The sequence below is a fragment of the Cotesia glomerata genome, linkage group LG9 (assembly GCF_020080835.1).
Source record: "Cotesia glomerata isolate CgM1 linkage group LG9, MPM_Cglom_v2.3, whole genome shotgun sequence".
NCBI classification, from domain to species: domain Eukaryota; kingdom Metazoa; phylum Arthropoda; class Insecta; order Hymenoptera; family Braconidae; genus Cotesia; species Cotesia glomerata.
Window position 1 is genome coordinate 16,044,501 of NC_058166.1, and position 17,014 is coordinate 16,061,514.

General features: G+C 26.5%; 1 protein-coding gene across 2 annotated transcripts; it reads right to left on the reverse strand.

Annotated features, from left to right (window-relative positions):
- Nucleotides 1–628: 628 nt before the first annotated feature.
- Nucleotides 629–15,761, reverse strand: LOC123271206 (glutamate [NMDA] receptor subunit 1). Of its 2 annotated transcripts, none has more exons than XM_044737456.1 (13): nucleotides 15,565–15,761; nucleotides 14,375–14,544; nucleotides 10,849–11,100; nucleotides 10,547–10,735; nucleotides 7,494–7,594; nucleotides 7,240–7,413; nucleotides 5,917–6,178; nucleotides 5,557–5,767; nucleotides 3,688–3,822; nucleotides 3,415–3,572; nucleotides 2,960–3,343; nucleotides 1,410–1,740; nucleotides 629–1,314 (listed from the first exon to the last, which is right to left on the reverse strand). In XM_044737456.1, the coding sequence occupies exons 2-13, from the start codon at nucleotides 14,522–14,524 to the stop codon at nucleotides 794–796; spliced, it is 2,868 nt and encodes a 955-aa protein (XP_044593391.1). In that variant the 5' UTR covers nucleotides 14,525–14,544; nucleotides 15,565–15,761; the 3' UTR covers nucleotides 629–793. The 2 variants fall into 2 exon arrangements, with proteins under 2 accessions (XP_044593391.1, XP_044593390.1); XM_044737455.1 differs by having other exon boundaries at nucleotides 10,541–10,735.
- Nucleotides 15,762–17,014: the final 1,253 nt, after the last annotated feature.

Here is a 17,014-nt window from a genome sequence, read left to right on the forward strand (position 1 = left end):
ATATATATATAAATATATAAAAAATTGATGTGGGTACTCAAATGGAACGTCTCGATGAGTGTAACCCTAGGATGAGCTTATATCGTTAAAAATATCATCAGTGGACAAAATACAACGTCATTGCTTTATTATTTAGATTTTTTAAGATATAAGCTCATCCTAATGTTACACTCATCAAGAGCTTTCATTTGAGTACCCACATGCATTTTTGATATATTTTTCATATATACATATATATAATATATATAAATATATGAAAAATTGATGTGGGTACTCAAATGAAAGGTCTCTATGAGTGTAACTCCAAGATGAGCTTATATCTTTAAAAATATCAATAGTTCACAAGACACAAGGTAATTTCTTAATTATGTATCTAGAGATAATTTTCGAATGCAGCCTAAATACTTATAATAAATCGACTATTGGTGAGAATGATATAAAACCTTGAAAAGGCACAATTCCAGGTCAAGACTTTTCCAACGATACCAAATTTAACCATAAAATCCCATTTTATCATATAAATATACTAGCCACAAAATTTTGCTTATTCTCTTAATATGACACATTTTTTACTATAAATATTCAAAACAATAAAAATTTTAATATGAAGTAATATAAACTAAATAATATAATTAATAATCTAAATTATGAGCAATGACAAGTTTTGGTATGAAAAAATATATTTAAAAATATTGATGAGAAATTTTGTCGTAGGTAATTATTGTATGAGAAATAAACGACGGTCACCATATATAATTTATAATATATGAATAAAAATATCAATCGATAATATTCAAACAACAAGATGAGAAATATCAACAGGATACGTGATAGGGGACAGTCTAATATCTTCAGTGCGAGTTCTGTCCCGCGTTCGGAAGTCTCTGTCACCTGGCCAAGCTCTTCCAGGACTACGAGGGCTGGTTCTCTCAATAAAGCTGGTGCTGGCGACCGCGTTGTCCACAGCTAAGCTTACAGACGATGTCCCGGGTTCGTGTAAGCTAGGTCTCTGCTGAGACGTCGAGGGTCCCATCATTTGAGCCCTGAGAATTTTCCTTTTTTCTACATTGCGTCTCCACTTTTCAGCCATGTGTCTCGCGACATCCAGCCTCTTCTGCTTTTTATTCTGATGCTTCTTGTAAGCCACTTCGATGATAATCAGCCCGACGCCTCCGACGATTCCTATCGCCACTAAAATAAACACCCCGGCCATATTCTTCAAGCCCAAAGTGTTTGGAGTGTTGTCGTTTATCTCGCACTGCTGGACACTGCCTTGCAAAATCCACTCTTTATCCAGCGTCTCCATGAACCCAGCTGTATTTAAATTTAAATTTAAATTTTAAGTTTATAAAAATGAATATTGATACTTTGTTTTGAATTTAAAATAAAAAATTTATGGAATAATTTACCCTCATGAAAGTCTAAAATCGCCAACGTAACAGCATCGGTCCAGGGTGATCCTTTCTGGAGACCAACTCCGTAACCAGATCGCCCGAATAATTCGCCAGCTGTTACCAATTCGCAGTCTTTGGCAGCTTCGAATTCTAATCGTGAACTATCCCAGATGAAAGCCATCAGTTTGCCTATTTTAACGTCATGAATAGCATCTTCGACGGTATCGTAGTTATTAGCTTCCATTGTTCGGTACATGTTTGACAGCTCTACTTGTCGCCTGAAATACATGTCTACTGCTGAGCCTTTTACCGTCGCACAAGTTAAATTCTCCATGGTATTTCTCAACTAAAAATTAAAATAAAAAATATTAATTTTGAAAATTTTAGATTCTTGAAGAATCATTCTGGTTTGTAACTTAAGAAATTACCTTGTATCTTGTGAAATATTGACATTTTTAAAGATATAAGCTCATCCCGATGTTACACTCATCGAGACCTTTCATTTGAGTACCCACATCAATTTTCATATATTTTATATATTTATATATATTATATATATGTATATATGAAAAATATGTCAAAAATGCATGTGGGTACTCAAATGAAAGCTCTTGATGAGTGTAACGTCAGGATGAGCTTATATCTTAAAAAATGTGAATAATAAAGCAATGATCTTGTATCTTGTGAACTATTGACATTTTTAAAAATATAAGCTCACCCCGACGTTACACTGATCGAGACCTTTTATTTGAGTACCCACATCAATTTTTCATATATTTGATATATTTATATATATTATATATATGTATATATGAAAAATGTATCAAAAATGCATATGGGTACTCAAACGAAAGCTCTTGATGAGTGTAACATCGGAATGAGCTTATATCTTAAAAAATGTCAATAATTAAGAAATGACATTGCATCTTGTCATCTAATGATATTTTTAAAGATATAAACTCACCCCGACATTACACTCATCGAGACCTTTCATTTGAGTACCCACATCAATTTTTTATATATTTATGTATATTATATATATGTATATATGAAAAATATATCAAAAATGCATGTGGGTACTCAAATGAAAGCTCTTGATGAGTGTAACATCGGAATGAGCTTATATCTTAAAAAATGTCAATAATTAAGAAATGACATTGCATCTTGTCATCTAATGATATTTTTAAAGATATAAACTCACCCCGACATTACACTCATCGAGACCTTTCATTTGAGTACCCACATCAATTTTTCATATATTTTATATATTTGTATATATTATATATATGTATATATGAAAAATATATCAAAAATGCATATGGGTACTCAAATGAAAGCTCTTGATGAGTGTAACATCGGAATGACCTTATATCTTTAAAAACGTCAATATTTAAGAAAGTACAGTACAATTTAACAAAAGTTATTATTTAATAAAGCAAAATTTTAGTTATTTATATTTCACAAGTCACGGCAGTCACTGTGTAAAAAAATAATAAAAATTTTCTTTTTTTGGAGTCCCGGAACCAGAATGATCCCTTAAAGACAATTTAAATAAAAAAACTTACTCTTGCATCATTGATACCAGTAAGTTTAGTCTTGGGACGTTCCAGCACAAGGAAAGCCGCCAAGTTGGCAGTGTAAGAAGCCACTATGATCATCGCGAATCCAGCCCATACCATACCAAGTACGCGGGCGGAAAAACTTCTCGGAGTGCCTTCGCCAATCCCGCTATTCAGCAGCACACCCCAGGCGAACCACACGGCGCTGGAGAGGTTCAACGCGTCCTCTTCGGTGCCGTCAGCGTTAGCTAGCTTGAACCTCCCGAAGGGTGAAAACCGGTCGAGGAGGTACAGGGCAAGCGCTACGACGTGCACCGATACCATTACCAGGATCCAAAGGGTGTTGCTGAAAGGTTGAAGGAAAGACACCAGTGTTGATGATCGCGACGGCTGCAATCCAAAAATATTTTTATTCAGAAAATTAATTCTACTTCTGTTCATTATTCTCTAAAACTATTTACTTTTTTTTCCAGGATAGTAATCCCCTGGTATTTGAACGGCTTACTAAACTCGATGAACTCTGCGCGCTCTGGATTTATTGTCAGCGGCGCTACTATCATATCAGCTCGCTCGTAAACGAGCTCTCCGATTAAACCAGTCCATACTTTTTTATTCCCAACTGCGATCAAAGAATAAAGTAAATTTTAAGTCGTCAATTGTAATAGTAATAGTAACAGTAAGAGTAAGAGGATTATTTATTTAGGTATATTAAATTAAATGAAAGTCTTACTCACCACTGAGGTCATTTATTACATAGTGACCGAATTGTCCGTCGGGAGACAAAGCCAGGTCATAAGTAAAGTTAATAGCTTTCGCCAAAGCTTTTAGCAACTCTATGCAGTACCCTTTGCAACAGTAAAGAGTAGTTTCTAAAATAGAAAATAAATTGCATTTAGTAAATAAGTTTCGACGGATATGAAAGCTCCTCTCTTCCGCTCTATGTAAGTTTCAATTTTCTTTCATATTATAATATCTTTTGTGACATTCTTGTGACTTTCAAAAATAAATTAATGAGAATTTTACTTATTATTTTCTTGAATTTAAATTAATGCATTCTAAAAGGTTTCAGAAATTTAGTGTCATTGCAAAGGTCTTGACTTGAATTTGTGCCTTTTCAAGGTTTTATATCATTTTCACAGATATTCAATTTATATGATAAGTATTTAGGCTGCATTCAAAAATACTTTATCTTTAGATACATAATTAAGAAATGACCTTGTATTTTGTGAACTATTGACATTTTTAAAGATATAAACTCATCCCGATGTTACACTCATCGAGACCTTTTATTTAAGTACCCACATCAATTTTTCATATATTTTATATATTTGTATATTATATATATATGTATATATAAAAAATATATGAAAAATGCATGTGGGTACTCAAATGAAAGCTCTTGATGAGTATAACATTGAGATGAGCTTATATCTTAAAAAATGTAATTAATGAAGTAATGACGTTATATTTTATTTACTAATTATATTTTTAACGATATAAGCTCATTTTGGAGTTACACTCATCGCGACCTTTCATTTGAGTACCCACATCAATTTTTCATATATTTTATATATTTATATATATTGTATATGAAAAATATATAAAAAATGCATGTGGGTACTCAAATGAAAGCTCTTGATGATTGTTACATCAGGATGAGCTTATATCTTTAAAAATGCCAATAATTAAGAAATTACCTTGTTTCTTGTGAACTATTGACATTTTTAAAGATATAAGTCCATCCCGACATTACACTTATCGAGACCTATCATTTGAGTACCCACATCAATTTTTCATATATTTTATATATTTGTATATATTATATATATGTATATATGAAAAATATATGAAAAATGCATGTGGGTACTCAAATGAAAACTCTTGATGAGTATAACATCAAGAAGAGCTTATATCTTAAAAAATGTAATTAATGAAGTAATGACGTTATATTTCATCTACTAATTATATTTTTAACGATATAAGCTCATCTTGGAGTTACACTCATCGAGACCTTTCATTTGAGTACCCACATCAATTTTTCATATATTTTATATATTTATATATATACTATATATGAAAAATATATAAAAAATGCATGTGGGTACTCAAATGAAAGCTCTTGATGATTGTTACATCAGGATGAGCTCATATCTTTAAAAATGCCAATGATTAATAAAATACCTTGTTTCTTGTGAACTATTGACATTTTTAAAGATATAAGCTCATCCTAGAGTTACACTCATCAAGACCTTACCTTTGAGTACCTACATCAATTTTTCATATATTTTATATATTTACATATATTATATATCAAAAATTTATCAAAAATGCATGCGGGTACTCAAATGAAAGCTCTTGATGATTGTAACATCAGGATGAGCTTATATCTCTAAAAAGGTCAATAGTTAAGAATGTACAGTGCAATTTAACAAAAGTCATTATTTAATGCTGTATATCCAATTAAATATTATCATATTTTTCTAGGATCTAATGCACAGGTGACATTCGCCTCTATAGAATGTCTACCAGAAGTAAAATAAATAAAAAATAAATAAATTTACTCGGAAGTTAAAAAAAAGAATTTGTGAAATAACAATACATACTATTAACTGTACTGTTGTCGTAATGAGGACAAGGGACCTCATCGGGTAAGCATTCTTCTTCTTGAATAACTCGAACGTATACAAAAGGCTTTTCTGGAATCGTCAGCACTTTGAGATGAGTCGGGATCATTAAGCCTTCAGGCTTAACCGTTTGACGACCGGGCCACAATATCGACGTTTCGTTTAATCTCAGTATCATCTTACGTGTATCCTATTTAATGATAAGGTTTTATTGTTCTTTAAATATTTTAAATATTTATCCATCAATTATCAATCTAAACAATCTACGGTATTTTTGTAGATCTATTTTAGATTTTTAAGAAAACTAATTAATAAATTAATAAATAAATAAAAACTTACAAGCGAAAAGTAGTACTGGCCAATAGAATTTCTAACTCCTTCTTCCTGGATATTAACGATGTTGTATTCAGAGTAAATCCGGTCGCCATTGTCATCAAAAGCCACTCTTCCGGTAGCTCCTTTTTCCAAGACCTGCTTCCGAATAAATCCAAACAAATCTTTACCAGTTTCCCAAATAGCTCCAGAGTTGTCGCAGTCTTTCGGAGCTTCTGTTATTACTTTTGTTTCGTTCATTTCTCGGAGCGCTGACACCAGAACATACCTATCGATTAATTTTTTATTTATTTTACCAATATTTATTATTGAAACATTTGATCATTTTTTAACAAAAAAAAGTGACAATAAAATTTAGAATTTTTTTAACAAATAATTAGAATTAAAAAAATATGATACTAAAATTCATAGACATCTGTCAATTTTTTGGATTTTTGTAGACTAAATTATTATAGAAAAATTTTAATAAAAAAATTCTATGTTTAAATACTAAAAAAAATTACAAGGGCAGTTTAAAAAAAAAATTATTTTTATAGTGGATTTATAATGAAAAATAAAAAATATTATGAAAATTAAGTTAGCTGACGTCTAAAATTTTTTAGAATTTTTTTTTATTGAAAAAATTATTATAAAAAAATAAAAAAAAAATTTCAGTTGTAAAAAAACTTTGTGCAATTTTTAAAAAATATTTTTTTTATTCTAATTTAATTATTAAAAAAAATTAAAAACGTCGGCTAACTTTAGTATTATAAAAAATTGTCCGCTAATTTTAGTGTCATAAAAAAATTCCATCTTTAGAAGTTTTAAAAAATTATAAATGCAATTTTTTAGACTTAGTTTGTTTTTCAAAAAAAAAAATTAAAAAATTTTCAAGTGTTAGCTGATTTTTTTTTATTAAAGAATTATGACAAAAAAATAAAAAAAAATTTTTTTCATTTGTTAAAAACTTAAAAAACTATAAGTGCAATTTTTTAGTTATAAATTAATAAATTAAGCAAAATAAAAAAATTAAAAATGTCGGCTAACTTTATTATTATAAATTAACCGACGTTCAAAAATTTTTTATTTTTTTCTAACAATTAAATTATAAGTAAAAAAATATTTTTAAAAAATTTCACGTATAATTTTTCAAATCTTCTACATGTAAAATTTTTTCTTTTAATTTTTTTGTAATAATTTTTTCAATAAAAAAAAATATAAAAATTTGACATGTAAAAATAATAAATTAAATTTATTAAAAATAATTAATTTGTTGAAAAAAAAATCTAAAAATTTTTAAGCGTCAGCTGATTTTTGTAAAATTAATTATTTTTTTATTCTTTTACATACAGACTGTCAGTGATGTGAGCTTTTTCATCAGACGCATTCACAAGCTTCAGTCCAATGAGACCTTCCGGCGCGTTTTTGGCTTCAAGGCTTTGCTCAGTGACTATCCAAACATACCCTGATCCTGTCATGTTCATAGTAGCAAGGTCACGGAAGATTATTTCTGCATCTCTTGTACTAAAAAGGTTTATTATTTATTCACAGCTTTTAATATTTTATCTTCACGGGGTTTGAAGATATTAATTTAAGATTCTTACTTTGCGTACATCAGACAAACTCTTGCCTGAGCATCTCTGATACCGCGTAGCTGAGACGTGAAGGATTCAAGACCCGGCTCAAACTCGATTACAGTCTCCACCTGTTCCACAAAAGCCACCCGTTAATAAATCACGACTAAATAAACTGGATAGTGTGTAAATCAACCCATCATTTATCAGCGTCATGCATTACTAACAGTCTACTGAATTATAACTAAATACAATTATTTGTGAGATATTTATTTATAAAAAGGTGGTTTGGAATGACTCTCAAATTAGAGGACATCTTTTATTTAGAGTGAAGAAATATGACACTGAAATTATCACACTTGACAATTTTTTTTTAATAATAAACTAGATCTGGAAAATTATTAAAAAAATTTTTTTTTATAATTTATGTGTTAAAAAAATTATAAAAATTATCAAATGTCTCAATTTCAATATCATAAAAAAAATTTATAACTCTTGGAAAAATTATGTTTTTTTTATTAATAAAAAAATCATTATTTTAATTTATGATTTTTTTTTATTGCAGACAAGACTTTTTGGAGAAAATTGCAGATATCTACTAATTTTTAAAATTACACTTGAAATTTCATTTTTAATTAATTTTCATTTTTGAAGGACCAGCAAATAAAATAAAAAATGAAGCAAAAAAGGTGATTCTAAAATAAAAGTATTCCAGGTGTACAAATAGTGATTATAAACTATCAGTCATAATAAACTATCAATTATCAGTTACTAAAAAAATTTTTTTTTTTCGTTTTGTTTTTCTCTCCTTTCAAATTTAAAAAAAAATTTTTTAAATCTCTTAAATTTCTTAAATCTATTTTCTCTTTACAGATGCTATTTATTGCATATAAATATTACTAAACATTCTACACATGAAAATGTAAAAAATTTTTGTTGTTGCCAAAGGCATTTTTTTTACAAATAAATAAATAAATTAGAACTAAAAAAAATAGTATAAAAAATTGCATGGACTGTTTTTTAAATTTTCTAAATGTGGAATTTTAAAAAACATTTTTTTTAGAAATTTTCCAATAAGAAAAATTGTAAAAATTGGCAGATATCTGCTAACTTTATTTTTATATAAAATATTGTCGATTTTCAACAAACAAGTGATGAATGATATTTTTAAATAAGATATTAATATTTCTTCTTAATTAAAAAATTTATGACTTAAATTGATGATTTAAAAATTTTTAAAAAGTAAATTAATCCCAAGAAAATATAAAAAAAAATTTGAAATTTTTTTTTTCATTTTCTTCACAGTATTTCCTGAGAAAATTCTTAAAAATTGTCAGTTGCAATTTAAGTTTCATATAAAAAATGTCTAGAGCTTAGACCGCAAATAAAATAACTCCAATATTTGATAAAAAATAATCTTTCCAAGAGGCGAAAAACGTCAGATGTCCGTAAAGTTGAGAATCATTGGCTTGTATGAGTGAATTTTTTAGACAGTACTTACGTATCCACGTCAAATAATATTATGAAGAGGTTGGTTAATTAAGAATATCTACAGAAAGACCTGGAATATGCCTGATTGTTTGTTTGTATAAAATGTGGAACACAAGCAACTAGTAAGTAAGACAGTGAATCTTGGAAAAAATAGACCCGAAATAATTTTAAAGTTATGAAAAATTCATATTATTTCATTAAAATTATTATAAAATAAAAATTACAATTATAAGGGGGATAGGCGCGCAGTAGCCCTATCGGATCCGGCCCTTGCTTACCAAAGCATTGGACCGGGTTCGAGTCCGGCGTACACCAATGAATATTTTCAATATTTAAGTGTATTATTCTGCTCAGCCCAAAAAATAAAACGAGTTCCAATCTCAAAAGTTTACTCCCTACCGTAGTCGCTCATGACCTTAGTAGTTTATGCGACTTTAAACAAATAAAAAAAAAAAAAAAAAAAAAAATTATAAGGGGGATAGCCACTGTGAAATTAAAAAAAAAAAAAAAATTTTTTTTCTATTAAATCAAAGTTTATATATTCAAAAATATGTATCTAGAGTTTTATATGAAAATTCCGAATATTTTTCGAGTTATAGTCATTTTTTTGACAGCGTCTTAAATGACCATTGCACGCGCGGCGCTCCGACGAAAATGCGTTTTTCTCAAAACTATTTTTTTTTGAACTGGTGGGAACTGTAATTTGCATAAATATGAAGCGATTTGCAACTTTTTCCGTATTCGTCTATTCAGTAGCTATCGTTGCACGTAGGGGATTTTGAAAATTTGATTTTTAAGATTTTTTAGGGCTGTTTGAATCCAAAAAAATGAGAAAAAAAACGAAAAAATTTGTAATATGTCGCCATTTTTTTTTAAATCCAAATTTTCAAAATCAAAAACATGCATAGAGATTACAACGCTGTTTCTTTTTTTTGTTTTAGATAATCCGTTTTTGAGTTAGAGATCACACTGTGGTGGGGGAAATTTTTTTGGTGTTCCACAAAAATGTTAATAACTTTATAACAACATGATATTTTTTAATAAAAATTTAGGAGAATAATCTTTAATTTATACTTTATAAAACAAAAAAAAAAAAAAAACCCGATCTCCAAATTTCTTTATTATCCCAGTCAAAAAAATTCCCGAAAATCACCTATTTTTTCGATCCTCACAGTGGCTATCTCCCTTAATGAAATAATATGAATTTTTCATAACTTTAAAATTTTTTCCAGGTCTATTTTTTCCGATTACCAAGACAGTATAGGGCACAATAATTAAAAGATTAACAAAAAGGACTGATTGCATATGCAGGTGGTAATTTCAGCCCGGATCCTGGATGCTTTGATGGACACCAAGTACCTTGAGGTAGAGACACACAAGTAGAAGTAGAAGTAGAGGTACAAATATGGAGTTCGAGCAACTGGAGAAGAGGTATGGTACCTGGGATTTATAATTTTATAATTCGCTATACAGAAGCGTGCACGAGCTAACGATAACACGTATCAAGGGAACGTTTCACGGATGGATTTATTTCGCATTTGTAGAAGTGATGCGAGACACGTGCGAGGCAGAATTGTACAACCCACATGTACTTTGATTTCGACGTCGTCCTCCAGGCTCTGCGACGTCGTCTGAAAACGACCCAGCAACGCACGTCCGTCTGTGTCCGAGCTGTGGATGAATATCACCTTCGTGTAGCTGAAGTACTTCAGCATTTCTACCCAGACTTCTGCTTGATGGGAGTACGGCGGGACTGTCCTCAAAAAGGACACGTGTATGTTCTTTAATTTAAATTATGTTGATTTATTTATTTAGTTTTTAGTTTTTATTTTTTTTAATAATATTTATATTTATTATTTATTTATTTATTTATTTGATGGTTTTTTATTTTTACCTTGTCAGAAAATGCTGATTCGCGGGAAGATATTCCTATCACTGGTATGTGATAAAAACCAGCGGTATAAGACACGGCTGCTGGTGACAGGTCACCCTTAAGCGGGTGTGAAATAACTACTGCGTACACCCGTTCTGATATCAGTGTTTTACAAACACTCAGAGCTGTTCTTATTGGATTTGAATCCATTGTCATAACTGTGTGGTAAAATACAACTCCACGATTAACGTATTGAAGATCAAAATTTAAATTCTGAAAATTAAAACATGTTAATTATTATTAATATTTCTTTTTTTTTTTTTTAATAAAAAAAAATAGAAAATAAATTACTGCTGAGATTTATGAATTGTTAATAAGAAAAATTTGGATTTATAATTTTATTTTTTAATTTACAGCGCCAAGATTATTTGTTGTAAATTTAAAATAACAATTTATAATGGATTATTCAAATTTTTTAATATTAAAACAAAAATATTAGTCCTATAAAATTTCTTTTTAAACAAAAGTTATTAAAAATTTCATTTTTTTAAAAAATATTTCTTATAGTCTTTCTTGAGGATTGTCATAAAATTTTTTTAAATAAAAAATTATTGTACTTTTTTATAATGGTTGAAATTTTTGATATTATGGCTAAAATATGGGTCAAAAAAAATGAAAAAAAATTTAATTTTACAAAAAAAAATCAATATTTTTGCTGTAATTTTAAAAATAAGATTGATAATTATAAAAGAATTTGAACCTTTTATTATGAATATTAATTTTGGAATTACAGCGAAAATATTTCTTTTTAGAAAAAAAAAAACATTAGAAACATTTTTTTTATAAAATTAAATTTTGAACAACTTTAGTTTGATAAAACTTTTTATAAGACCAATATGTTCGTTGTAATATTAAACATTTGAATAATTTATTTTAAAATTGCGGCACAAATTTTGGCCCTAGTCTTTTTATTACACTATACATAGTTTGGGTACTTTTTAAATAAATTTTAAAAATAATAGTGCTATCACAGGATAAATTACAAATAATTTAATGGACAAATCTGACGGAACAAATTTATAGAACCAACAAACTATTAAAAACTCCTCCAAAAACTTGGCATAAAAAATTGACTACTAAAAAATATATAAAACCAAAAGGCACTAATTCTTATCAAGACCTTTCTGATGATACCAAATTAAACTATAAAAATTCCTTTGAAAATAATAATATGCTCGTCACAAAATTTTCCTTACTCTCTCAATTATTTAAATCATAAATGACTATCGCTGAAAAAGTATCAAACCCAATTTACGATAAAGATATACCCGTTGCAAAATTTTTCTTAGTTTTTTAATTATATAAATTAATTTTTGACACAACCACATTGACATGTACAAAACAAAATAAATAAATAAACAAATTTTGTTTATCGCGAAATTCTAATTTATTTATAACTACTTCAAAAACTTATCATAATAAATTAACTATTGCTGAAAAGCATATGAAACATTGAAAAGGCACAACTTCAAGTCTAGACCTTTCCAATTATAGTAAATTTAATTTAAAAAGTTCATTTTATCATATAAATACGCCCGAGACAAAATTTTACTTATTCTTTTGATTATATAGATTAAATAAATTAAAAAAATAACAGTGCTGGCACAGGATAAATTACAAATAACTTAATGGACAAATCCGACGGAACAAATTTATAGAACCAACAAAATATTAAAAACTCCTCCAAAAACTTGACATAAAAAATTGACTACTAAAAAATATATAAAACCAAAAGGCACTAATTCTTATCAAGACCTTTCTGATGATACCAAATTAAACTATAAAAGTTCCTTCAAAAATAATAATAAGCTCGTCACAAAATTTTCCTTACTCTCTCAATTATTTAAATCATAAATGACTTCCGCTGAAAAAATATCAAACCTAATTTACGATAAAGATATACCCGTTGCAAAATTTTTCTTAGTCTCTTAATTATATAAATTAATTTTTGACACAACCACATTGACATGTACGAAACAAAATAAATAAATAAACAAATTTTGTTTATCGCGAAATTCTAATCTATTTATAACTACTTCGAAAACTTATCATAGTAAATTTACTATTGCTGAAAAGCATATGAAACATTGAAAAGGTACTAATTCAGACCTTTTCAATGATACTAAATTCAATTTAAAAAGTTCATTTTATCATATAAATACACCAAAGACAAAATTTTTCTTTTTCTCTTTATAGATAAAATGTTTTTTAAAGAAAAATCTATATTGTCAAAGGAATATAGACATTCCATTGAAATATTTCGAACAAAAAGATTTTCATTATTTCTTCTATCTCGTCAAGTGAATATGATGTATCGAACGGTATTTCCCTTTTTAAAATAGATTTTTAAGTTCTAAATAATGATCTACTTAATTTATAATGTATAATAATTATAATATAGAGGAAATAATTAAACAATGATTAGCAAAGTGATTAATATAAGACAGCAGAGTATAAAGAGATTTCTAATGTATTCAATAATATGTAATTATAATTACATTATTATTATTACACAGTATCATTGTCTTTTGTTTTCAATAAATTTATAGAATTATTTAAAGTAAAACAAAGAGAGTTCGTTTTTATTTTATAATATTTACAAATACCAAAAATAAATTATTTCCCTATTGTTGATCTAATGTTTATTTATTTCACGTAATTTACTCATTATTATTTTTTTTTTACTTTAATCTAGGGTAAAATATCCCATTAGTAGCGGGGACCCCATTACTGACACTTTCTTTGATTTTGGTACTTATTTAATTAATGAAATCATTAATTTCAATAATGAATATATTATTCCTAATCTTTAATACCTTTAGATCAAAAAAATTTTTAATTTTTATTCCAAGTAGAACATTTTTTCATTGAATGAAAAAGTGCCACTAATAGGGGTTAAAGTTGTCACTAATGGGGTCTTTTACCTTATTTGTTTTTTCAACATTATATTTTTTTTACTCTTTACATATGATGTATAAAGCCGATTAGCGTCTGTTTTCTAATAAATAAATAAATAAATATTTATATCATGAAATGAAGTGTTTAAATAAATGTGGTGCTAGAACCAGAGCTTTAAATATTTATTAAGATGCAGAATTAATTTTAAGAAAGTGTCTTGAAAAAATTGTAAAAATCAGTTCTTACTGTTGTACAATGCTAAATAAATATCTATCTATAAATAAATATTTAAAAACAAAAATGCTGTAACAGTTGTAGGTGTTTTTTCATTAATTCCAGAAGTACACAAATATCAATAAGTAAATATGATTTGCGGGTAGTCATTTCAAAGGAAATTGAATGTCCCGTCCAATAATCACAAACATGAGACTTTTATTTACTTTATTTACTTGGAAGATATAAAATCGACGTTTAATATATATATATATATGTATAAATATGAAATGAAATACTTGTGAGTAAACAATATTGGAATGAAAAATTTTCTATTTAAAAATATAAATATAAATATAAAAATATAAATATTTACCTTAATAGTTTCATTGAAGTGAAATTGGCTAGAACGTAACGAAAATACTCCACCAATTTTGTAATTACTAGGATTATTAGGTATAGCATCTATCGAGACTAATTTTGCATAGATTATCAACAAACACAACAACTTATTTAGTAGAATCATCTTAGACTAGATTAGAATTTCTGTAACATAAATTTATCATTTTTTATGTATTAAAATAATTAACATAAATTATTGTGCACTGATAGAAGGATTTATTAACTATTAATAATTTGATTTATTTGAAGACAATTATTTAATTTATTAAATTTTAATAAATATTTTTTAACATTCAAAAAATATTTATTTGGGAAGAAAGTACATTTATTAATAGTTAATAAATATTTATTAATAGTTAATAAATATTTTGTTGAGAGAATTTGTTTCGTTTTCAATGTCATATAATAAAAAGATTGCTTATAAACAAAAATCATCTTTATAAATTATTTGCATTAATTATATTACATTATGATAACGTTTATTGTAAAATACCAAATTTTATCACAGCTCATAATTATTTTTTATATTTTTAAATATTAAAAACGTTAATTTATTTAGTGAATTTAATTATTATCATTTATTCCAGCTGTAGGGTTTTAAAAAGTGTCAAAAGAAAATTGCTATTTTTGCTTTTTATTTTAAATAAATATTTGTTAATAGTTAACAAATATTAATTAAGCATTAATGAATATTTATTAACAGTTAATAAACTGTACTTAATGAATTATTTATTAACTGTTAATAAATATTTGTTAACTGTTAACAAATATTCATTAACATTTAATAAATCGTATTTAATAAATAATTTACTAACTTGTAATAAATACTTATTAAATCCTATCATGTTAAAAAATCATTTATTAACAGTTAATAAAGCTTATTGAATATAAACAAATCCTTCTATCAGTGTAATACTGAATTTAACAAACATCTAAAAATCTTTTAGATTTTTTTAACAGTATTTAGATTTTTTTAACAAGTGAAATTATAATAAAAATAATTTCACTTGTAGAAATTTAAAAAAATTTTAAGTGCGAATTTTTAAAAATATTTTTTTATAATCATTGATTTGTTATGAAAATTTTAAGAACTTTTAGATGTCTGGTAATTTCAGTGTCATAAATTATTAATGTAAAATATTGTAAATTAATGAATTAATTTACCTGGACGAATGAATTATCTTAGTTGTTATATTTTGTGAAATTTGAATCATGAATTACGCATTATTGTAATTGGGCGCGGTTTGTTCCTTCCGCGTTAGGCGATACAGATACGCCCGTCCTTAACACGAGGATGTAAATATTTACAATTAGGATTGATCAGTCCTCGAGGACTGCCGCAGTCCAAGTGATTCGCGGATAAACTCTCAGTGTGTTCATTGATCCAGTCGGAAGCTGCGCATTCGCGAAACAGAAATTGCGATACCATAAGATAAATTTGTAATACCTAGCACTTGTACAAGTACCAAGTACTCGATAAAAACCAATCGGTTTTTTAATCCGCTTTAATTGGAATTTCTGTCTCACCTGCCACAAAAATTCAATACCTAAATTCATTTCTTTGCTATTTTTATCTGAAAAAAAATTCCAATTTAAATTTTTCATTTTAACTTAACACACAATTAATGATACTGAAGTTAGCTGATACCTGTCAATTTTTCAAATTTTTTAAATAAATAAATTAATGATACGGAAGTTAGTCGTCAGCTGTTATGAAAATAAAGTTAGCCGAGATCTCAAAATTTATATGATTTTTTTTATCAAAGAATTATTATAAAAAAATGAAAAAAAAAATTTTTCATTTGTTAAAATCTTCAAAAACTATTAGTGCAATTTTTTAAAAATATTTTTTAGTTATAACTTAATAAATTAAGCAAAATAAAAAAATTAAAAATGTCGGCTAACTTTATTATTAATCAACTGTTAATTTAAAAAATTTTTTTAACAAATCAATTGCAATAAAAAAATGCTTCTAAAAATTTTTATTAATTTTCACATCTGGAATTTTTTAATTAAATTTTTTTTATAATAATTTAATTGTTATAAAATTCTAAAAAAATTTTTAAACTCTGTCAACTTCAGTGTCATAATAAATTACAATAAAAAAATGTTTTAAAAATTTTTCACCAATAATTTTTTTAAATTTTCACATGTGAAAAATTTTTTTATTAAATTTTTTTCATAAGAATTTATGAAAATAAAGTTAGCCGGCATTTAAAAAATTTTATGATTTTTTTTATTAAAAAATTATTACAAAAAAATTTTTTAAAATTTTTTTCATTTGTTAAAAACTTCAAAAACTATAAGTGCAATTTTTTAAAAATATTTTTTAGTTATAATTTAATAAATTATATAAAGCAAAATAAAAAAATCAAAAATGTTGGCTAACTTTATTATTATTGAAAATTTATAAAAATTAATTTAGCATATATTTAATACTTTTATAGCAAATAAATTATGACAAAAAAAAATTGACTTAAAAATTTTAATAAATTAAAAATCTAATAATAAAGTTAGCCGACATTTTTGATTTTTTTTATTTTGCTCAATTTATTAAATTATAGCTAAAAAAATATTTTTCAAAAATTGCACTTATAGTTTTTTAAGTTTTTAA

What these genes read in the sequence shown, in the direction of transcription:
- LOC123271206 (XM_044737455.1), bottom strand. Translation starts at nt 14,524, where the DNA reads ATGATTCTACTAAATAAGTTGTTGTGTTTGTTGATAATCTATGCAAAA. An exon ending in GCTCACATCACTGACAGTCT is followed by an intron (nt 6,179 to 7,239) that starts GTATGTAAAAGA and finishes ATTAATCGATAG; the next exon opens with GTATGTTCTGGTGTCAGCGC. An exon ending in TGTAATAAATGACCTCAGTG is followed by an intron (nt 3,573 to 3,687) that starts GTGAGTAAGACT and finishes CTTTGATCGCAG; the next exon opens with TTGGGAATAAAAAAGTATGG.